General features: G+C 36.1%; 1 protein-coding gene across 8 annotated transcripts in view; it reads right to left on the reverse strand.

Annotated features, from left to right (window-relative positions):
* Window positions 1-25,278, reverse strand: part of TTLL7 (tubulin tyrosine ligase like 7) — a 149,595-nt gene that overhangs the window by 61,890 nt on the left and 62,427 nt on the right. For all 8 annotated transcript variants that reach the window (XR_009345051.1, XM_059135639.1, XM_059135633.1 and 5 more), the window contains 8 exons: window positions 24,570-24,728; window positions 19,827-20,043; window positions 14,729-14,893; window positions 10,095-10,253; window positions 4,900-4,994; window positions 2,351-2,498; window positions 2,192-2,265; window positions 1,042-1,177 (listed from right to left, as the gene is read on the reverse strand). Coding sequence is in view for 7 of the 8 variants with exons in the window: in XM_059135639.1 (XP_058991622.1) it covers window positions 1,042-1,177; window positions 2,192-2,265; window positions 2,351-2,498; window positions 4,900-4,994; window positions 10,095-10,253; window positions 14,729-14,893; window positions 19,827-20,043; window positions 24,570-24,728 (1,153 nt within the window). In the remaining variant the exon portion in view is untranslated. The remainder of the gene's footprint in view (window positions 1-1,041; window positions 1,178-2,191; window positions 2,266-2,350; window positions 2,499-4,899; window positions 4,995-10,094; window positions 10,254-14,728; window positions 14,894-19,826; window positions 20,044-24,569; window positions 24,729-25,278) is intronic.

Raw genomic sequence — 25,278 nt, forward strand, 5'->3', positions numbered from 1 at the left:
AGCTCCTGTCTCAGGTGTAGCCAGCTTGAAAGTGGCTCTGTACCTTGTTGCAGAATTTGAGTGAAAAGACCATAGCAAAATCTATGAATAATAAATTTTATCATTTTTAATGACTCGATATAATAGGGTATCCAAGAAATGGGAGGTTATCACTGTAGTGAAATGTCCAGTAATAAAAAGTGCATTTTAATGAATCCACACAAGCTTATTTGTCCAGTGAGATTTTAGCAAGCAGAGGCTTAATGAGCACTTGCACACTGTGGATGTCCTCTTGAAATGCTTCCTTTTGAAACTCCAAGCTACCTAACAAAGAAATGAGATCTGGCTACCTAGCAAAGAAATCATGTATAGAGAAAGAAACATCAAGCCAGCTCCTCAGACATTCCAGCTATCTTAACTGAGGCACCAGACATGTGAGGCTTTCTTGGATTTCTAATCCTTGAGCTTCTAAATAAATGCAACTATGATTCACTCCAAGCAAGCCAAGCTGAAGAACTACTCAGCTGAGCTCAGCCAAGATTACAGAATATGAGCAAATAAATGGTTTACTATGGCAACAAAAGATAACTGATAGATATTTTGAAAAAGAGATTACTCTGTGTGTGTGTGTGTGTGTGTGTGTGTGTGTGTGTGTGTTTTAATTACTTCTCATATACCAGGTCTATGCAGTGTATCAGGGGAAAAAATACTGCATAAAGAAGTTAGTTACAATCCAAATAACGAGAGCATCACAAAACACTAGGTTAATTCAATGGATTTTTTTTTTAATTCAGGTACCTATACACACCTCTGTAAGAAGACGTGTTTACTATAATAAATTGATATTACAACATAACACCAACATTCTCTACTGCATAATTTGTCCTGTTAGCTTACTTATGAAATCACTTGGTTGGTTATGAAATGCTAGCAACTGCTAAAATAGAAGGAAAGTGCACCTTAAAACAAATGTTTTTACAAGTGGCTCTAAGGTGGATTGCTTTTAAAAACATATTATTTGGCTTCATTCACTTCTGTCTTTATAAGCATTCATTCCCTTACCTTCATCCTTTTCAAAGGATTATTCAGCTCTCGCTGGAATGAAGCTGCTCTCCCTGAAAGGAAGGTCTGAAATGCAACAGCCAACAAATTCTCATACTTTTCAAGCAGAGTTTTATCTTCGGGAGGATAAATTCGTCTACAATAAATCAGAAAAACCAGTTTGTTTAAAAGAAGCTACTGTAGTGCAATAGCTAAGTTCAATTATACAGATAGTCCTTGACCACCTACTCTCTACCAGTTGCTTCACTAGGTGCTAGAAATAAAGATGAATGCAGCTATAAGAAATTCACACACATTTTCAGCAGTTATTTACACATAGTTTATCTAGAGAATGGTCATTAAACAATGAAGCTCCAGAAAGCACAGTAAAAGGGTTTGGTTGTGGAGCAGTGGTTGGAGAAGAATTGCAATTAGGCATATTGAAGAAATATGGATCTTCATGGGAGAGAGCAGGTGATGAGGAATAATCTGGAAATATGCAATTACAGTGTGGTTACTGACATATACAAGAATGTGGGCATTCATCTTGATATTCTCTTTTGGGATGATGGAATGTGCCTCTCTGAAGAAGAGAAGAAGGTAGAGGTATAACGAGAAGGATGTGTTCTCAGAGTTGTTGTTGATGGTGTTAAGGCAGAAAAGAATGTTTTACTAAGAGTGTGAGAAGCTCTGTGGCCCCAGGTTCTCCTAACCCTTTATGACATTAAGTTAATGTCAAGCTTGGGAAGGGCAGCACTCTGTCCAAGAACACAAGGAATTCAGAAGGGGTGTCCTCTTTTATCTTGTCAGAGGATACCATGGAGGTGTTTCAGTTCAACACAGTCCACCCCTCTGTATTATCTCATACCTGCCTCCTTTAAACATTTTCATTATTTGTCTGGTTCCTGAATATGTGAGTTTAAACAAAATAGAGCAACCACTCTGAACTGACAGAAAGAAAACTGAGACCTAAAACCTGACATACTACATTATAAGTACATAAGGTCACAGAATAGTATCAGATTTAAAAGATCTCATACAACCACCCATGAAGCTGGCTAGCAGGAATGAAACAAATAGTGCTCAAAATAAGTATAAAAGGTTAAAAATGTAGAACAGTTCTTTTGACACTTTACTTTTTCAATCTAAAAGAAAACGGAGGCACAATTACCTATAATTCCCCATATGCCGATTTTCATGTTCTTCTTTTAAAATCTGCTTTCGTAATTGAGCGAGTCTCTCTTTCTAGAAATGAAGAAATTTGACAAATAAAATCTGACCAATGAATTATGCAATTCAAATTGTGGATATATTCTAAAAATTTTCATACCAACTCTTCTTTCCGCCTCTCTAACTGATGTCTCTGCTGTTCCCAGTCTGAGGACCCTGGTAAGAGCCTTTTTATTGAATTTTGACCATATAGTCTCCTTTGAGCCTCAGCTTTTTGTTTGGCCAAGTTTCTCCTTTTATCACTGGTCCTGAAATTTAAAACACAGGAATTCAAGTAAGTCCTGATCTTATCCCTATGAGGAGAATGAGCAGAAGAGGAGACACAGTGGGGCTATGAATCAATGTTTATATATATCCACGTCTGTCATATTCATCTAATCATCCATCATCTATGGGTCTCCTTATATTAAACTGAGGTTCTGTATTCCCAGGAGGTGTGATGGAATACTCTGAGCAATCTACATTCTTTGGGATTTTCTTGAGATTAAAAGCATATATCCTTACAAAATGAGCTTTCAGGTATACATGGAGCCACACTCTAAGTAAAACATTGTGTTGAGAATTGTGCAGACTTAGGGGCGCCTGGTGGCTCAGTGGGTTGGGGCCTCTGCCTTTGACTCTGGTCATGATCTCAGGGTCCTGGGATGGAGCCCTGCATCCGCATTGAGCTCTCTGCTCCACGGGGAGCCTGCTTCCTCCTCTCTCTCTGCCTGCCTCTCTGCCTAGTTATGTTTTCTCTCTGTCAAATAAATAAAATATTTTTTAAAAATTGTGCAGACTTGAAAGACAAGTCTAACACATATATGCCCATGGAGACTCCATCTGGATGGAGAGAAAAAGCACATCTATAATGTAAACTTCATTAGCATATGCTGAAAGTGTTAAGAATTGTACTAAATTCTTTAAGTGGAACAACACTAAGAAAAATAAGGAAAACGAATTCTAATTTTCCTTTATTTTTAAGTCTAGAAATTTCTCACTGTTTGAACTATGTATATCTCACTTTTTTTTTTAGATTTTTATTTATTTATTTGACAGAGAGAGATCACAAGTAGGCAGAGAGGCAGGCAGAGAGAGAGAGAGAGGAGGAAGCAGGCTCCCTGCTGAGCAGAGAGCCTGATGCGGGGCTCAATCCCAGGACCCTGCGATCATGACCTGAGCCGAAGGCAGCAGCTTAACCCACTGAGCCACCCAGGTGCCCTGTATATCTCACTTTTATGAAGACAAAAACACCCATAGATTATGTCCTGAACTGGTTGGCAAAGACACGCAAAAAACAAAAACAAAAACAAAATAATAAGGTTTACTTATATAATAATAGTAAATGTAAAAGAAAGTATAGGTATACTGTTTGAATAATCCAAAATATTTGATGCACTTGTGTAAGCTAAATAAACAAAAATTTCACTTTCTATATCTCCTCTATTCATTTCTTTTAGGATAATTGAAATTTCAGTTAAATTGAGGTGAATCATTCTTTGATCAAGCAAAAAAGGGGCCATATGAAAATTTCTTAACAAATTTACCTATCAAAAAAAAAAAAAAAACCAGAAAAACAAATTCATGCATTGATCTCTTTTTTTAATAATGCTTTCCATAGAAAGCTACTTTTTAAGCAGGTATCTGCTAAATTCTTGGAAACATTTAAAATAAATAAATTGCTTGGAAGCATCCCACAACTCCTTTAGTGTTCTTTAAATGATGATTAGAATCAATTGAAATAATAAAATCCCTGGGCTTAAATGACCTCAGAGTTCCTTTAATCCAACACCCTAAACACTATTTGAACACTTACAATGGTAAACACCTCACAACTTCATTAAGCAGTTAATTAAACTTCTAACAAATTTCTTTCATACTGAGCCAAAAGCTTTCCTACAATATAACATTTTTTAATATTTGAGATCCATGATCATTTACACTGCAACCAACCTAATAATATTCTGTTGGTGCAGCAATCCCCCTTCCAAGTACATATCCAAAGGAGTGGACATTGGGCTGCAGAGAGATACCTGCACTCCCGTGTTCATTACAGCATTATTCACAATAGTCAAGACAGAGAAGCAAACTAAATGTTCCTCAATAAATGAATGATAAAGAAAATGTGGTATATACGTACAATGGACTATTATCCAGCATGGGGGCGGGGAGAAATTCCTGGCTATGCTTTTCAATGGGACGGTTAACCATGCCTTAACAACAACTGCCTCTTTTTCTGTTTACCCAGGCAGCAAGACCCAGTGGGAAGACCCCTGAACAGAAAGGTAAGAAATCCATGTGTCTGAGGGTTGTTACTTTTTTAACTTCCTGAATGAACTCTGCTTTAATTTCTTCTTGTGAGGTGAGGAAGATAATGTAGAGATTTCCCTCAGGTATTCTCCAATACAACCTTACACTCTATATTGAATAATTATTAACACTGTAATTTACCTATTTACTGAAGATTCAGAACATGATATAGAGAGAAGAAAAAGCAATTTGTAGAGAGGAAAAGATATTTTAAAAGAAAACACTAAATGGGTTTGAAGAATGGAATCAAGAAATTCAAAATATAAAATAAGAAAAAATTACAAGCCAATCCCATGTACAAGTGATTGTTCTATGTCAAAGGTGGTGAAAACCTTCCAAAAGATGGAGGAAACACTTTACCTTATGTTTAGCAGCTTTAGAGCATTTAGCAGCACTCCCCTTTTTACATCATAGTCTATTTTCTGATCAGTTCCAAAGCTTGGAGCACGATTAATCTGAAATTTACAAAGAAAAGATGAGAATAGCCAAATGTTGGTGGCTAATTAATATTCAAAACATATTTGTTAAACTATGTAAGATCCCAAACCAGTAGAAAGACTCTACAATAAATCTCAAGGATCTGCATGGTAGATGGTCCAGTTACTACTGCTGTATCTTCCTTCCCCACCACCCTAGGTCAAAGAGTTTCAAGGAATTGACTGCTCTCATGGCGCCCCTCCCCCTACTGCCTTAGCTCAGGATCTTCGGCAAGTATTTGTGCCCTCTCCCTCTCCACCTTCTCCAACCCAACACCTCATGCACTCTAGGTTTTAAGTTTAGGGAAGTTAAAAGTGACTCATCCTGACAAAATTTTAGAATACCAGTATTAGCAATAATAATAATGATGTAACAAAAACAATATGCATGTTACCAATACAGTAATAATTAAATATATTTATTTAGCATATAGAAACTCTCAGTGCCCTCTTTGCACTGCTTCAGATATTCTGGATGATTTCACCTATTGCTGCCTAAAAAAGAAAATTATTTTCTTTCTACCTGGATCAAACAATAAATCATCAATTTTCATTTCCACTGACTATATAACTCAGAAGATATCATTAAATATAACTGCAGATTAACCTCTCTGAGTTTCTCTTACTGTGTAAGGACTCATGGGAAAACCAAGCCATTTGTGGGTATTCTTTTCAACATCATTTCCAGTATTTCATTAAGATGAAAAATAGGAAGTAACAGTAACTGCATATACCCTGAAATCCATTTTACAATACACTACAATACACTACCACCTCAAGAGCAGGAATTTTTGTCTTTGTCTTTTTTGCTATGAAAACATAACTAGAATGGCAAGTGCTTAAGAAAGTTAATTAATTCAGTTGGCTAGAACACTGCTGAGTTCAAAGCTACAGCTTAGCTTCATGACCACCACCAAACCTTATAGCCTATCTCAAAAAAATATGACACCATTAGTCATAGAAGAGGGTTTTCTTATACAATTCTATTCCATAAGAGACAAAATAACTAACAGTATGCATTTCACAACTGGCAGCTCTAAGAAATATAAAAAAGTCGATGTATGTATGTAGAAGCCAAACAGACAACAAAAAGATCACCTGTAATCCCATTAGCCAGTAGATTATAATCCATCTGATAAATGGTGTATTGCTAACCATTTGATAAATGATAAATTTTTGTTATGCATAGATATTTATAATTTTTATTTTATCTTCCAAATACTTACCTATACTAATAATATTATTCTATAATCCAAGTTTTTAAAAATATATCATGAAAATCTTTCATGTCATCATTTTGACCATGGTATTCCGTTTATAGTGATGTGCCAAACTATATTATGGTTTGCTGATCTCTGATTTAGAAGGTAATGGACATATGATGTCCATGTGATGTGGTCTCAAGGAGAAGGGAACAGCATGGTAACTGTAAGAACATCCACTTACTTCAGGTAAAATTTAAGAAAGGGAGTTTATTAATCTGTTACTTCGAAACTCTAAGTATTTCCACTTACAAGTGTGAAGAAAGGATACAGTAGTATCTTTTATATGAAAAAGTTTTTAAAAATAAAATATTTTCTGTACTATTCTATTCTGATTCAAATCTCTGCAATTTGTTATACAACTAACAATAGTTCTGCTGCTACACAGGACAGGATTATAAATAGAACCAGACATTTAGGAACAAAAATAATATGCATGTTACCAATATGCATGGGTCACTGAAATGTTATCTATCTTTATAGAATTCCTTAGGTGTTCCATTTCAAAATTGCCATCTGGAATTCAACCAGACATATCTGTCCTCCAGGATGGAAGTAACCTCAGACCCTCTGTTACCTATGTCAGGATATTCCCTCAACTACCATAGAAAAGAAATTGGTCTACAGAGAAATGTACCCACACAAGGTAAACTAATATGTGAAAAGGTAGAAAAAAAATTTTTTCAATTCACATTTTGGATTTTTCAAAAGTTTTATGAGAAAGGTAAAGTAAAAAATAAAGACAGAAGAAATTCTGAAAATTAAGGTTCCATTCAGTCAAAATTCTACTCTGGGGTGCCTGGGTAGCCCAATGGGTTAAGTGTTCAGCTCTTGGTTTTGGCTCAGGTTGTTATCTCAGGATCATGAGATGGAGCCCAGCATCGAGAGAGTCTCTCTCCTACCTCCTACTCCCCTCCCCACTGCCTCTCTCACACACAAATAAGTAAGTCTTTAAAAAAAAAAATCTATTCTGTGATGTTGATGGCTTCTTTGGTTCTCATTTCCTACCCCAATTCTAGAACAAAAAGGCTCAGCAGATGTTAGAGTCTTAAAGTTCAGTAGCTTGTAAATGCATGCAAAAATGAACACTATTGGAAATAAAATTAAGTTAATAAGTATTTTTGCCAACCAAATCATAATTTTATTATCAAAACAAGCAAAATCATTTTATGCATATATCAAAGTATCCATAATAGATTCTATGTTCCAAAATTACCGTTGTTCCCTTGGCCCAGTAACTTATCCCCATCGCACCCCCATTTTTCCTAACCCCTAGTCCCCACTGCACCTTCCACAGCCCTAAGCACTCTGCTCAGATGTTCCCTCCTCTGCAAAGATTTTCTTAACTGTCAAATAAACACATGTACACAGAGAGATTAATCACTCTATTGTTTGTGCTGGTACCCTGTTCCCTACTTTCACTCATAACTATTATTGTAAGACACATATCTGAGGGTGCCTGGGTGGTTCAGTGGGTTAAACCGCTGCCTTCAGCTCAGGTCATGATCTCAGGGTCCTGGGATTGAGTCCCTAATCGGGCTCTCTGCTCAGCAGGGAGCCTGCTTCCCTCTCTCTCTCTCTGCCTGCCTCTCTGTCTACTTGTGATCTCTGTCAAATAAATAAATAAAATCTTTAAAAAAAAAAAAAAAGACACATATCCGAGTCCCCACTAGACCAGGGTAAGTATTCTGTCTTCTTGGATCACCACGCCCTGACACAAGGACTTGTTGAAATTAATTCATGGGTAATTAAAGTATCAACAGGTTATTCCTATCCTCCCCAATTTCTGTATTTCCCCCCCAAAAAATGTTTCTGTGCTTGAAAACTTCTGCAATTTTGCCACTATGAATCATTACCTGCAATTATTCCAGTTAACTAAAAGTTATCATATTCTCAGATGCACCTTCTATCTTATTCCACTTGATGGTGCCAAAAGGTTTTTAACAACATATGTTAGACCCACTACAATTGCAGCTGGGAGAAAACACAAAGAAGCAAGATCTAAATAAGATTCCTTTAATTATTTTAATATAACAAATCTTTCATTATCCATAGCTGTTGGTTACTGTGAAGTTTCTGTAATGGTTCTGACTGATCTGGAAATGAAGAAATGAATCAAAAATGAAAATATGTTAATGCAAATAATGTTATTTAGCTCTTGATTATTGTCGAGTTTTTTAATGGTTATTGATCTAGACATGACGAAGAGAATAAAATATGAAGAAACATTAATGCAAAAAGATGGTGTTTTGAGCCTTTAAAAAAATACAAAATTCAACCATTCAGTCAATTCTGATACGCCAAACTCATATAAAGCTCATCAGACAAATGCTTTTAAAACCAGGTCAACTAATCATCTGCAGTCATTATTCCCTGATACACTTTCAGTTCCACTTCATGCACATGCCGTCACGTCTTCCCCACCCCACCAAAGACAACGGACAAGCAGCAGGAGCAGGAAAAATGGATCTATAGTTAAGAACAGGAAAGGAAAATTGCAGACAAAGTAGGAAACCTAAGGAAGAAAATGTCAGGCCCTAGTAAGATGCAAAGCCAAGTGCTTTCATATATGTGTAATGAAGGAAGCAAAAAGACAAGCAAAATTCCTCACATTTATCTTATTTTGAGGACCCAGGCAAGAGCAAAATTTGAACATCTGACACCTATAGTTGATTGGAAACATAAGATACATTCCTGGAACATAGGAGAATGAACACACACACATACACACACACACACACACCCCGTACGCCCTCAAGCTGGGAAAGTGCTCTTTCTTCAAGATATACTTTGAATCCCTTGATTATCTATCACTCATTCAATTTGCATTTTCAAGTTACAGATGGAACTTCCAACTTCAAAATCATTACCAAAAAAAAGAGATGATCAGCTTAAAATGAAAGGTTCTTGGTGACTGTGCCTTCTACAGCAGTATGTCCCACAGTGTAACTAATCTAATCAACACTGGCGTTAGGTATGTACTGTTTTCCTGGTAAAGTTTCCGAAGCACAGTATTCTGTGCCCATGCATTCTGTGACTCCAGATCTGGGGTCTGAGAAGGAGTTGCTGAATGGGTTAGTACCCACGTAACTTCTAAGTTTGGGTTTTTTTTTTTTTTTTTTTTGATGTAACATAAATATGACTGGAAGGAAATATACAAAAATCTTAAACAGAGACTATTCTTATTTTTCCCTTATATCATCTCATCTTTTCCTAATATTAAGTGACCTTTAATAGGAGAATAGTAATGATGACTCTGACCATAGCAGGGACTGGCAGCAAACCCAAAGGAACACAGTTAACAGGCTGGGTATGAGTGGAGCCCCAGGCGTATTACATGGCCTTAAGGGAGAATCCATGCCAGCTGGGGTATGAGGTACTGAATACTGATTCATGAACCAGTGGAGCCTCTCTCTTCTTGGAGAATTTGAATGGCTGTGGTCCTGGAGCCCAGCCACCCACACAGAGGAAAGACAACACCCAGAAGTCATGAAATGGTAGAGGCCGTGAGGCTGGGAAAACAGTGGAGAAAGTAGATAACAAATCAGTAAAAGCAGATCCATGCATATATTCAAAATTCCTGGCCTAGAAATTCACTCAACATTCGTTTAGGAAAAGTAGTATCAAGCACATACTGGCCCATTCCTGGATCTGTTCTATTCTTCGAAATTTTGTTCTCTTCCTCCCACATGCTCCATTCAAGCCTCTTTCTGCCCAGTTAACGAGCCAGCTATGCCAAGTACACATTTAAAAAACATTTGTTTGCATGCACAAGGACAGTAGTAACTTCCCTTTCTTCTTAAAAGAAATGCCTTACCTCCAGAAGCCATGGCTTCAGTTTTCTGTCCAACAAAATATCGAATCCCAGGACTTCGAAACAGACACTTTCACTTCCTGGAGGTTGACCGGGTCTGCACATTCGATACGCATGCAGGACATGAGGCTCTGCTACAATCAAAGTCTTTACAACCAACTCCTGCACATATAGTGATTAAAAGAAAAAAAAAAAAAAGGTGAAAATGTCTTACAGAAAAGTTTGCATATCTGAAAATAAGGCCTGGACCTACAAACAGCGCCCTGGTCAAGTTCCCAAAGCTCTATGCCATGTGGCCCTGGCCACTGCTCTGATTCCACTTCATGCCCCCCCTGCTCTGCTCAGTACACCCCGCGCAGGCTTGCCCGCTCAGGGCACCTGGCCATAACTGGTTCCTCTTTCTGGAACACCCCTCTTGATAGTCCCATGCCCGGCCTTGATATTCAGAGAGACTTCCCCGATGCTGGAGTCGACAGTAGCCGCTGTCATCCCATGTTGCACCACTTCGCACAGTACAGAATTAGCACATCTTTTCCTTTTTTTGTTGAGAGCCATGGCCTTGTGCCTATGTTAGTGCCTGCCATTTAGGAGATGCTCAAAATAGTTATGAATAAGTAAAAAAGTTGATAAATGTGGCTTCTATCTGTTAAATAAATAAGGCTAAGATCGTACGTTAGCCTTCTCAGAAACCATGCCGAAGGGTTTAGGAGTGGCAGGGAAGAAAAACTACAAGGAGGATAAACTATTTCACAGACAGCATCGAACTTCCACTTAGACAAAAGCTGGAAAGGTGGGATAGAATCGAGGAGCGGTGGGCTCCTTTATGTGGTAGTGATTTTGCAGTTCCTAAGGTTTACCTGAGAAGAGAGTGCGGCCGATTACAGAAATAGCTATCAACACTTTCTGCGAGGACACACAACACTACTAGAGTGAGTTATGAATGCTCATTAAACAAAAAGTTGGTTTCCTGAAGTTTAAGAATAAGTTACGGATTGCGGAAAAGCTGTCTTGCGGGTCCATCAACAGATGAATGGCTTAGAATATGTTTTTTTAAGTCCCTCTCTACAGGTATAGGCAATTTAGCAAGGCAGTTAAGAACTTAGCTCTAAAATCAGGCTTTCTGGGTTTATTCTTGGCTTTGCTTCTTGCTAGATGTACAACCTCAGTTACGTTGCTTTAACTTTGTGAGTCTCACTTTCCCCAAGATAAAGGGGAAGTAGTAGTAATACCTACTGCAAAAGACTGATATAAGGACAGAATGAGACTCCATGTAAAACTCTCAGCATAGTGCCTGGAACAGAGTAAACCTTCAATAAGTGTGAACTACTACTATTATTATAGTTATTCTATCATTCCTCCCAAACCCCACCTCCTGTGTCAGGTCAGAAACAAACATTCTACTACCTGGTGGCAGCAATTTTCACTGTATGAGAGAAAAAAAATGAGAGACAGAAATTAAGTTTGCTGTTACCCAGAACCCCAATCCAGATCATATTTGGGGTAAGTATCAGAGATGGCATGAGAGGTTGTTTTACAAAATTTTCATCAAAATAAAAAATTAACAGTAACACTAAAGGATCTAAAGATGAAAGCCAAAAAACCACTTCATATAAGTCTTTGGATATATTAGTGAAGTCACTGGAGAATAAAGGGAAAAAAGTTAAAATCTTGGCTAATAAGTATCGTCTGAAACAACTCACGCAGGGTGGGGAGAGTGAATAGTAATAAACGCTGAATTACAAATCTGTGTTTTTTCTACATAAAACACACATTTGTAAGGAATGCAAAGGCAAGACTGCAGATATATGTGAAAATCAGGAGTAACATAACCAAACATGAATCAAATTCCACTAACGCTTTTGAGAATTTCCAACATAGCGGCCTTGCTTTGAAATATGATTTATAGATTTGTACATATATGTAAATATATAAAAAGCATTCAGTAAGGATGGTTTTATGAGTGATTACAATGGTTTAATTTCTGTGGCTTGATTGTCTAGTGATTTCTTATTCATTCTTGACCTGCACAAAAGTATATATCTCTGTGCTACATATGAGGTATTACTGTATGTCAGTTTTCATACACAGTCACTTTTTAGAGAAAGTACCCCCCTAAAAAAAAGGTCATTAGGGAAAAAAGTCCTAAGTTAAATTCATGAAATTTGCAAACTATAACATTAAGATAAAAATTTACTGGTTGGGGGCACCTGGGTGGCTCAGTGGGTTAAAGCCTCTGCCTTCGGCTCAGGTCATGATCTCAGGGTCCTGAGATCGAGCCCCACATTGGGCTCTCTGCTCAGCAGGGAGCCTGCTTCCCCATCCCCCCACCTGCCTCTCTGCCTACTTGTGATCTCTATCTGTCAAATAAATAAATAAAATCTTTAAAAAAAAATTTACTGATTGACACTCTCTTTACCTCCTCCTGTTTTTATATTATTTCATTAACTCATCTTAAACAGATATCTATGATATTTATGATAATAAACTATTATTATTAAAATATTTTTTTGAATTTCTGTAAAATTGGCATTGGTAGAATAAATAAGTAGATAAATAAACACAGCATTATTGTACTCAAAATTCTTGTTTGGATGTATTTAGGTTATCAGGAAGATAGAGTAGAAAGTTAACAAGTTGGTGCGCTTCTTACAAAATTCAGTGGACAAACATTTATGCTGGAGCCCCTGAATTTCTAAAAAGTTTTGAATGTGTTGCCAATATTTACAAATCAAGAGACTTAAGAGTTTTCACTGGCAAATTAGAAGAATGAGTCACACTGGGCCCAGAATACCATGTAGCACCAAAAGGCTGGTGCTGAGTAGTGTCCACACCCTTCAGATGTCTTATGCTTTTCAAATCACCATGGTAAACACCCTATTTACTTCTTTGCAGACCATTTCACTCCTTTTTACTTGTCTAACACCCAAGGGTCTCTGGATTTATGTTTTGTGATACAGAAAATACAGTGTAAAAAATATCAACCAAAAAAACAACAAAAAAATACAATGATGCTGATTTTTCTGATTTTCTTAAGAGAACCAAATTAACTATGAACTTTCATGTCCATTTTCCATGATAGATTTATTTAAATTATATAGTATTTGTCCCCAAAGGCAAGCTAAACCATACTGCATAGCCCTCTCATATTAAGTTCTCTTCTAACTTTGAATACCATTGTGATACCTCTGCTGGGATTAATAAAGGTTATCTTCTCAGATCTGTCTCCTTTATTCTCTTTATTACCATTTGCAATGCCACCCACTGCCATGGCTTTAAGTATCAATCACACCCCAAACCTACACTTTGAACTGCCTGCTTGATCTTTCTACCTGAGAAAACATTTTAAGTTCAACAAGTCTCTACGGGAACTCATTATCAGAGCCTCATGACCTTTTAACAGTTTAGTGCAGGTGTCAGTGCCTCCAGAAAGCCCTTCTCCAAAGCCCACCCATAGAAAGCTACTATCTGGTCTTCCTCTACATTCCCACAGAATCCAGTGCATGACTCTGTTGTTGTATGTGTTAAATTACACTTTATTAACAACTTCTATGTGGGTCTTTCCTACCAAACTCCCAAGTTTTTTGAGGATTGGAGCTGTATCTCATAAATCTTCAGATTATCAGCTAGAAACAAGCGTGTATTATGGGTTCATTAAGTGTTTATGGAATGACTGAATGAAAGTAATAAAGAGAACTCTTTTCCCTCACCTATAAAACTCAACTCTAGATTGTCTCAAAATAAATTCCTTTCTACTCTATTTCAGATAAAGCCACGCCCATTCTCCCTATAATTCCTCCTTAAACCTGCAAAGGAATGTCTGACTACTTCTCCCTGATTTTGGACATTCAGTTAATGTCAATGCTGACCTCACTGTCCCCTCTTCTACTGTGGTTAATTTCAGGCCATTCTTTTCACTTAAACTATCTCTAGGTGCCTTCCTCTACCTACTCTTGGTCTGTACTATACCAATATTCAGATTTACCTTTTAAATTCACAGTCATTGGCCTTACTACTCTCCTCCCTTAAAATCTGGAAGGAATGAATCCTTACTGCCTATCAAGTTAAGCCTTGATTTTCAGACCTAAAATTTTGCCTCCACATGTCCTTTCAGCCATAAGTCCCCACAAAATTCCCAAAATACCATATGTGTCAACCTGGGCCACTTACCACTATTTTCATACATCTATACCTTTACTTATGCTTTTATTTGCACCTAAATCTCCCTCTCTCCAATCCTTAGCAATAGAAATAGCATTTATCAAGGTCTGTCACAATTCTCACTTCCCTCATGAAAATAGTTTATCTGCCCAATCTATGTAATCTGTTCTTTACTTAAAATGCTGATGATGGGGTGCCTGGGTGGCTCAGTGGGTTAAAGACTCTGCCTTCGGCTCAGGTCATGATCCCAGGGTCCTGAGATTACAAATGTAGTCATCTACAAGGTCCGCATCAGGATCTTGGCTTAGCAGGGAGCCTGCTTCCTCCTCTCTCTCTCTCTCTCTGCCTACTTGTGATCTCTGTCAAATAAATAAATAAAATCTTTAAAAACAATTTTTTTAAAAAGAATAAAACGCTGATGATCCTTTAAATTAATCTGAAGAAAGACAGTTATAATTGTGAAAATGGTATAATCTTACTGAAATATCACTCCAAAACTTAGCAACATCATGTTGATTTGCTTGTAGGAATTCTGTAAACCACTTGATGGAACGTTTGCTGCCTTTGTTTTCCGTCTCATCCCTTTCAAAACGCTCATTGTGCTTGTTCACAGAGTAGTTTGTTAGATGCATGTATAACTGGGTCTGTAACAAGTAAGAACCAAAGTTGTCATCAGCTATGAAACTCTAGAACTGTGATGTTTCACAGACCATAAAGCAACCAAAGATGAAAGACAATTTTAACGTTTTAAAATATACAGATCAACAATTTCATGATGATTTAGATAATTTTCAAATTAAATACAATGGCACATTTCTAATAAAAGGATTACAAATGTAGTCATCTACAAAGTTACTTTATATATTATTCAAAATATACCATTAAAAAATTAAAATAATTATATGAAACTGAAATTACACACTGCTAAGCAAGAAAAACAGTTTGTTTTTGTTAATTTGTTTTTAATGTTTTTACTGATAGTTCTCACCTATATTTATTTTGGGAAGAGAATTTTCTAAGAGAGCATTCTGTGTTTTTTCAAAGAAAAATAAAAAATGAAATCTCAAGTAAGTAGCATGAATCAAAAGGCAGGACTACCAAACACAACCTCTGCCTTGCATAGGAACTAGGAAGCCACCGGAACTCATTCACTAGACAGAGCGCACTTTGAATCAGCAAACAGAAGCAGCACACAAGGCTGTACAGAGCCTAAATGATTAACAGTAAATTAACAGTACTCCTTACTGGAGCTGTTATGCCTTAGCCTCTTTACACTTTTATAATTGTTGTTACCGTTATCCTCAAATAACTTGAAAAAGAATCCAAAATTTTAATCCTTTCGTAATTGTCAACTAATACATATCTAATGATTCCTTATCAATCTAGTATAAACATTCATCAAATCTGTATCTTCTACCTTCATGAGCCTATTCCCAGGAGTTACTTTAGAGAGCAATGTTGCATCACAATGAATATATACTTTGTGTACATGATTATTATTTAGGCTTGTTAATAACCAAGTATATTTGTATCATATTTTATTTTCACTACAGTTACTTAGGTCTACAGTATATAATCTTTGAAACAAGTGTGCAGAAGTGATCATTTGAGCTACACGTTGTTTACTAACCCAAATACCCATCACTAATTAAGAATTTATTTTTTCATTCTGGGGCACCTGGGTGGCTCAGGTCCTGATCCCAGGGTCCTGGGATAGAGCCCCACATTGGGCTTCCGGCTCAGCAGGAAGCCTGCTTCTCCCTCTCCCACTCCCCCTGCTCGTATTCCCTCCCTCGCTGTCTTTCTCTCTGTCAAATAAACAAAAATCTTTAAATTTAAAAAAAAAGAATCTATTTTTTCATTCATTAAACAGTATTTATGGAGCACCTACTTACTATCTGTAGGAACTGGTACTGGGCACTGTGGATACATAGATAAACAAGATAGATACAGTCCCTACCCTTATGAAACTTAGGAAAAAGCTTTAAATTAAGTGATATTTAAAAAGAAAGAGCATAAATCTTATGCTTATCTAACTGTAAGTGTTTGACCTGAAGAAAAAGGAAATTAATCGAACTATAGAATTTCCTAGTTGCCAAAATATAAATCATTTTTCAATTTTAAAAAGTTGGAAAATAATTCTTGAGGGGTTCTCCATTTGGCAAGAATTTCTTGAAATAAATAATAATAGCAGTAATAAAAACTCTAGCTATCCTAGTGAAAAAGTCAGTAAAAAATGGAACTGTGCATTTTTCTTAAAACAGGATCTTTGGGGCACCTGGGTGGCTCAGTTGGTTAAGTGACTGCCTTTGGCTCAGGTCATGATCCTGGAGTCTCGGGATCAAGTCCCACATCAGGCTCCCTGCTCGGTAAGGAGTCTGCTTCTCCTGCTGACCTCTCTCCTCTCATGCTCTCCCTCTCTTAAATAAATAAATAAAATCTTAAATTAAAAAAAAAAAAAAACAGTATCTTTGTAAGTAGGATTGGAAATTCTAGTTTCATATCCACCTCAACAAAAATCCCCTTCTAAGTAGTTCATTGCCAGTTGGACATTGGCCATAAGCAGTGAAGACAGCTATAAACCAAATAGTAACTTGCAAGGAATGAAACGGATAAAACTATTCTCCACCCCATTTTTTAGCATGTAGGCTCAATACAGTGAATTGGGATATACAAAACTTTTCAAGAACCAGCCAAATGTTACATTGGTAGCAAAAATAAATGGTTATTATATTTCAATGCCTGAAATTCTCTGTCTTATGATCTCCTTATATGCAGTTTACCGATATTTAATTTTTAGAAATACACACAGCTCTTCACAAAATACATGCTATTTTAAAAACTGGAAATAGGAAGAAACAAATACACAACAGTAAGCCAGTGAGAAGCATTGATTTATTTTTTCCAGGCTTTTTTTCTTAAGCTTACATTTTACATAATTGGGATCTCACTTTACATAAAACTTAAAATTATATATATATATATATATTTTTTTTACTCTTTCATATCTTAATCTAGGAATTTGATCATGGAGTTGAAAAAGGTGAACTTTTAAATTTTAGAGACCTATTAGGAACACTGACACTTATATAGGAGAAGATCATTCTTTTTACATGTGAACCAAAGCCACAAGATTACATGATCAAAAGCAATTGGCAAAGTGAGACCTTGAGGTTACATTTCCTGACTACCATACTTTCTTTATGATTTCCTAATCTAGTGTATTTAAGCAAATCACATAGACATAATTTAAGATATTAAAATAAATCACTTTATTACCTAAATGAGCTTACAAGTTCTTATTACTCTTTTTTCTCAAAACATGAGTATGTACCTTACAATGTATTATTCACACCAATTATTTTAATTATAAGCTAAGAGCTGACAAGTCTTAAATTAGGCCTATAGCTTGGTTCTCTCTTCTGAACTCTACATTTATGCTATACATCTAAATGCTTAAGCCTAGATCCATTTGGAGGCTGTGCAGGCATGTCAAACCAAACACACGGGCTTCCGGCAAGACCTTTAATAGCCCCTATATTTCCTACCACGGTGAATCATACATCATCCATCCAATTAACCCATGCCACAATTCTTGAGTTTTATCCTTAATTTCTCTCTCCCTTTTCCTCCTGTTCTACAAATCTAACCTGTCAGTACATCAATGTTATCCACATTATCATAAATATATCTTAAATCTATATTCTTACTGTTAGTATAGTCCTTCTGCTACTACTTCAGATAAGGCCATCTTCCCCCTCACAGGTGGTTAGACTGGAAAACAGCTTCTCCCGTACCCTCACCTCTCCCATCCATCTACCTCTACATCCATCTCTCAGATTCCCCACAGATAGACCAAGTCACTTTTTAAGATAAAAATCTCACTTCTTCTTTCCTTCTTTAAAATTTTTCAATGCTTCCCTTCTTCTTAGGTTAAATTCCAAAATCCTAGACATGGCCTAAAAAGCCCTGAAAGATCTGTTCTGTAGGCTCTTCATCCTCATCTCTGAACACCCACCCCGTCATGGTCTGTATTTAGACACACTGAACATGAGTGCTTTCCCCACACACACCATACCTCTGGGCCATTTTTCTCTACAAACTTCCACCCCACACCACCCTGCCCCCAACTTGGCTAGCCGTTCATTATTCATATTTCACTTAACAATCTCCCTCTCTAAACGTTCTCTCCAGCTGCATTAGTGCCTTTGCTATGCACTGCCTTAGCACCCTCAGTGTCGTAGACCATTACACTTACCATCAGGTATTATAATTGCTTATTTTATTTTCTGCCTCCCCACTAGACTGTTGCTTTTGAGAGGTCAAGCACTGTATCTGTCTTGGTCACTGTTTTTCCAAAACCAGCACAATGCCTAGAATGCAGTAGAGTGCAAATATTACTTGGTGATTGAATATATTCACACCTTATGACCTTTAAAGAGATGATTCTTTCCTTTATATTCCTTTCCAGTGAAAAATTTACAGTTCTCTTATTCTTCCTTTGCCAAGTTTACAACATTTTTCATTAATTGAACATAGCAACGTTTATGATCAGTCATTATGTAATTTTTAAAATATGACTTTCAGTGCAGTTAATTGTGTGCATAACATCGGAGGAGAACAATAACCAGGATTTTGACAAAATGGGAAATGATAATTATAATTTTTACTATAATTAGTAGGTCCAAAAATAGGGTAGAGGTTAACTAAACTTTTAAGTATGGATAATAAAATTTGTGACTTTCATGATAAATTATGATAATAAATTACAGTTGGACCTTCATAAACCATAAACTGCTGTTTTGACTTCCATCAATGTGCTATGCCTATACAAAGGAAATCTTAATGGAAAAATATCTATAGAAAGCTCCATTTAATAGATTTTAAAATGCACACTGAAACTACCAATTTATGTCTCTAATTTACATTTGGTCAGTGTAAATCTACCATCTTTTCTTTTGTGCAAAGTGACAAGTTAATAACTCTACTTTCTGATAACTCTCACTTTCTTTGTTTCATGTACTTTCTCCCACATCCTACTTGTTAAACCCTTACCCGTGATATAAAGCTTGCTCAAATACCACTTCCTCCATGAAAAGCTAAACATAAACTATCCTTCTACTCAACTCCATGATACTCTGTCTGTACTTCTCAATGAGATATTATTTCTATTTATATATCTAAATAAATCATTTCTATCCAGGGCCAAAGCATCCACACATGTGTTTTGAAATCCATTTCTATATAGGGTTATTGTATATACATGTGTACATGTCATTTCTATGCAAGGCCACTACATACACATGTGCTTTGAAATCCAGCCTTGTGCTTGCAGACAGCACACAAAGGGAGGGCCCTCTCCTAATTAGCCTGCTGGAGAAGACACCTTTTTATCTTTCTAATTTTCACAAAGCTGTCTATAAATGAGAAGAAGTCTTGTTTATGTACACAATTCCTAACTATAAAAACCTGATAAGGGATACTTTGATTCATAGAATCTTTACATACAGTTCATACTCTAAGAAGTACAAGTTGAACAAATGAATAAAACCATAGATTCTGTCTGGTATCACTTACCAAATTAGACTCATTAGGTGGAATGTATTTCTCTGTTCCCATTCGCACAAGTCCATCATGGTAGAGAAATATTTTCAGCGGATCACATGATGTCACCAGAATATAAATTCGTAAATCAAACTTGTAACCTTCCATTAGAAAAGGTTTTTCAATGTATTCTTGAACAATCAAATGATCCTGAGATGGAAGTTTGTCACCATTTCTTATCAAAGAAATTCTAAGTTAAAAAAAAAAAAAAAGAATTAAAAGACTAATTTGATATGGGGTCAAGATATTTACAAAATTCCAGGTAATACTCAAGAGGAAAATGGTGGAGTAGGGAATCCCAGAGTCTGTCCCTCCACAAAAGCAATAAACAGCCAAAAGATAGTCAGAATCAACTTTTTTGGAAAACTAGAAACTGACCAAAAGCTTATAACAACCAAAGAGCACTTAATTTAAAAAAAAAAAAAAAAGCTGAATCTATATAAAATGAGCTTTATGGCATTTTAACTTACTCTGGCCCATTCCCCAACCTCAACTCATCCACAGGCTTGAACAATAGCCCATGTTCCCAGTACAGGTCCTGGTTCTGGAGGGAGCAGAATAGACCTTATTCTTGTAGTAGTTTTATTTCTCTTGTTATTGTTGTTTTACCTGTCTGATGGCTCCCTGAAGGAACTCAAGGACCACTTTTATCTTGCCTAATTAGGAACTCTCCTAATGTAGTTGAGGCAGCTACTTGTGGGGGACTGGAGGCGGAGGGGAGGGCAGGGGGCATAGTTGAAAACATTTGAAGACAAATGCATTAGTTCCTGCTGCCTATGACAACCAATAAATGTTGGAGAAAACAATATACTAACTAAAAATATAGGAAAGAAAAACTAAAGTATGAGAATCTTTGGGGAATAAAAGCTTTGAAAAGCTCAGGCATAGGAATCTAGAACACCATGTGCATGCCCACAGCCAAGTGCATGCTCAGGAAAAACTTGAAAGGCCCTAAGTTCTTACCTCTGGTTAACCATCAGGCTCTGCACAAGCATGAAATGAAGACCAGGGCAGAGTTTTAAACTGCCTACTTGAATGCTGAAGGCATATTCCAACATACATATACATCCCTTCTGCAAGGACTGGGAGCTTAGGTTTGGGGGAGGTTTTCTTGGTTTATTTCATTTTGTTTTGTTTTGTTTTTTTGGTTGAAAGTGTTTGAGGAGACATCTGTCCACTTGCTAAGCACCCACCCAAAAGAACAGGAGCTTCAGTTCTGCACACAACAAAAAATACAGACTTCACAAAATTATTTCAGAAAGATAACTAAACAAATAAAGAGCAACCATAACAAGCAGCAACAAAAAACCTTTCAGGGGGGAGAATCTGATTTCCAGCGTTGCTACATTATAACATTCAAAATGTCTGATTTCCAACAAAAACTATGAGTCATGCAAAGAAAATTAAAGTATGGCCCATACACAGGAAAGTTACCAATTAATAGAAAGACATTGGGCTTACTAGACAATCAATTATTTAGATCAACTGTTTTAAATCTGTTCAAAGGGTTAAAGAAAACCATATGGAGAGAACTGAAGGAAACCACGAGAAGAATATCTCACCAAATAGAGAATGTCAATAGAGATAGAAGTTTTTGTTTGTTTGTTTTGGGATTTTTTGTTTTGTTTTTGTTTTTGCTTTTGTTTTTGTTTTTTAAGGAAGAGTGGAGGGAACCAAACTGAAATTCTGAAGTTAAAAAATAACAATAACTGAAACAAAAAAAAAATTCATTAGCAAGGCAAACATAAGATACAGGAAGCCAGAAAAAAAAATTAATGAACTTGAAGGTAGATCAATTGAGATTGACTAGGTCTGAGGAACAGAAAGAAAAAAGAATGAAGAAAAATGAACAGAGGTTAAGAGTTCTATGGGACACCATCAAGAATATCAACATATACATAATAGGAATCTCAAAAGAAGCGGAGAGAGAGAAAGGGACAGAAAGAATATTTAAAGAATTAATGGCTGCAAACTTCCCAAATTGATGAAAAACATTAACTATATATCCAAAGAACCCAATTAACTCCAAGTAGGATAAATTCAAAGACATCCACACTGAGACATATTATAATAAAACTGTCAAAAGCCAAGACAGAGAGAATCTTCAAAGCAAGACTAACGCTACTTATCACACTCTTTCGATTCTCAAGAAGATAAATAGCTGATTTCTCAACAGAAACAATGGAGACTAGAGGCAGTAAGATGATATATTCGAAGTGTTGACAGAAAGAGGAAAAAATAGAATAAAATAAAATAACTTGTTAACCAATAATTCTATATCTGGCAAAAAGTATTCAAAATTGAAGAAGAAATTAAGATATTCCCAGATAAAAACTGATAGCTTGTTAATAATATAGTTGGCCTATAAGAAATGTTGAAAAGAATTCTTCTGACTGAAATGAAAAGACACTCAAATCCACACAAATAAATAAAAAACACCTGGTAAAGATCACTACATAAGTAAATACGAAAGTCACTATTAATATTTTAGACTTCTAATTCTTTTTTCCTATTTTACGTAAAATACAACTGCATTAAACAGTAGTTATAAATCTATGTTGATGGCACACAATGTATGAAAATGTAATTTGTAACAATAATAATATAAAGAGGGACAGAGCTATATAGAAGCAAAATGAGGGGCTCTTTTGTTTTTGTTTTACTACTGAAACTAAGTTGATATTAATCTAAACAAGATTATTATAAATTGAGGTATTAATTATAATCCCAGGGAAACCATTTAAAAAAAAACTCCAAAACAGATTCAAAGGGGGTACATGCAACCTGGTATTTATAGCAGCAATATCAACAATAGCCAATTATGAAAAGAGCCCAAGTGTCCACCAACTGATGAATGGATATAGATGTAGTGTATATATGTGCAATGAAATAATACTCAGCCATCAAAAAGAATGAAATCTTGCCATTTATAGCAATGTGAATGGAGGTAGAGTGCATTATGCTAAGTGAAGTAAGGCAGTCAGGGATAGACAAATACCATAAGATTTCACTCATATGGGGAATTTAGGAAACAAAATAGATAAACATGTGGGAAGGGGGAAAAAAGAGAGAAGGAAAGAGGGGGAGGCAAACCATAAGAGGCTCTTAAAAATAGAGGACAGGGGTGCCTGGGTGGCTCAGTGGTTAAGCCGCTGCCTTCGGCTCAGGTCATGTTCTCAGGGTCCTGGGATCGAGTCCCGCATCGGGCTCTCTGCTCAGCAGGGAGCCTGCTTCCTCCTCTCTCTCTCTCTCTGCCTGCCTCTCTGCCTACTTGTGATTTCTCTCTGTCAAATAAATAAATAAAATCTTTAAAAAAAAAAATAGAGGACAAACTGAGGGTTGATGGAGGGAAGTGGGCGGGGAATGAGCTAAATGGGTGATGGGTACTAAGGACAGCACACATGTATGATGAGCACTGGGTATTGTATGTAAGTGAGTCAAAAAATGCTATTCCTGAAAAAAAATAATTAAAATAATTTTAAAAATTTTAAACTCACAAATATATAGTAAAAGAAATGGCAAGAAAATTAAAATAGCACACAATAAAATATTTAATATAAAAGAGAGTAGAAAAGGCAGAATTGAGGAATGAAAACTATATTAAGACACAGAAAACAAATAGCAAAATGGCTGAAATTAGTCTTTCCTTATCAATAATTACAAATGGATTAACTCTCAACTAAGACTAGCATTGGCAGAATGTATTTTTTAAAAAATGGTCCAATCACACACTGTCTACAAGAGATTCACTTCAGATTCAAAGATACAAATAACTTGAAAGTGAACAAATAGAAAAGATACTCCATGCCAAAAGTAATAACAGAGAACTGGAGTGGTATACTAGTATTACACAAAATAGACTTAAAGAGAAAATTTGTTGTAAGAGACAAGGACAATATGCAATGATAAAATGATAAATCAAAAGATTAAAAGCAGCCTCGGGACATCTGGGTGGCTCAGTTAAGCGTCTGCCTTCAGCTCAGGTCATGATCCTAGGGTCCTGGGATCAAGTCCTGCATCCGGACCCAGCTCAATGGGGAGCCTGCTGCTTCCCCGACTTGTTGCTCTCTCTCTCTATGACAAATATGTAAGTAAAATCTTTAAAAATAAAAAAAAAAAATTAAAGCAGCCTCAGCCATATTTTCTCTGAAAAAATACAATGCAGCAAAAGGACACAGGAATATTAAGTTGCGTAATCTGTGTTCAGCTAACACGTCTACTTCATGGTACCTTACCTTAAAATGTGTTTTATTCATTAATTTAATCACCATGACTCAATAAAGAAAAAAACTTATTTGTAAAGCAAAGAGGATATAATTATTTTTGCTTTAAATGTCTGGCTATTGAAAGAGTAACTATCTTACTATTTTTTTCTCCAAGTCAATTTGGCTCCACTATCAACTGAATTTTATCCTCCAAGGTTACTCTAAAATTATTATAAATACAAATTTTATGTTTAAGAAAAAAATTGGAAACATCTTTTTTCTCTATTTTGTTGTCTCCTATAAAAGTCTTTCAACTGATTTAATCTTTAAATTGAAGAACTAAAGTCTGTGGGACAGGAAAAAATGGCTCAATAAATATTTAGTTCCAAAAAAGCAACAGAAACCCATTTTATTATTTTTTCATATTCAACCACGAGTGAATGCTCACATTTATTCTTTTCCCCCAATTTTTTTTTTAAACTTTTACATGTTCTGGGTGAAAAATACCTACCCATGACCCATTGCACCATTGGCTGGTTTTACTATAAAAGTTTTCTGCTTTCTTTTTTTCTTCAATTCTTTCATGTAGTTCTGGAATTGGGTATATTCAGCAGGGAAGATCCATGTTCGAGGAACAAAGGTATAATCCAGAGGCCGGGACTTGATCATTCTGTAAATTAGAGATAATATGACAAGTAATTTCTATTCATACTTTTCTAAATTTTCTTCCTCTGTGCTACTGGCATTTATTGCAAGGATTTAAATTCCCATGATTTCTTAATTTACTGATTCATTCCACATATATCTATAAAGCACCTACTATGTGCAAGGCATTATTCTGGACACTGGGGATTCATCAGTGAAAGAAAAGGACAACATTCTCTGTACTGTGTACCAATTCATATATTGGTAGATCATTCAAGTATACACTCTATGCTAGGCACTAGGGATATTAAGATAAATTAATATGGGATAAGGCACTAGGTATACACTATATGCTATTATACACTATATGCTACAGTGTACTATATTCGAGTATACACTATATGCTAGGCACTAGGGATATTAAGATAAATTAATATTCTCTAACCCTAGGAATTTACAAATAAGCTAACAAGTACAATGTGGTAAGTGCAATAAAGACATATATGGCAAGGTAATGAGGAAATAGTCATTAACTCTGCCCCTGGGATGAGAGAGTGGGAAGCAGGAAATAGTTC

This window comes from Mustela lutreola, chromosome 10 (assembly GCF_030435805.1).
Source record: "Mustela lutreola isolate mMusLut2 chromosome 10, mMusLut2.pri, whole genome shotgun sequence".
NCBI lineage: Eukaryota > Metazoa > Chordata > Mammalia > Carnivora > Mustelidae > Mustela > Mustela lutreola.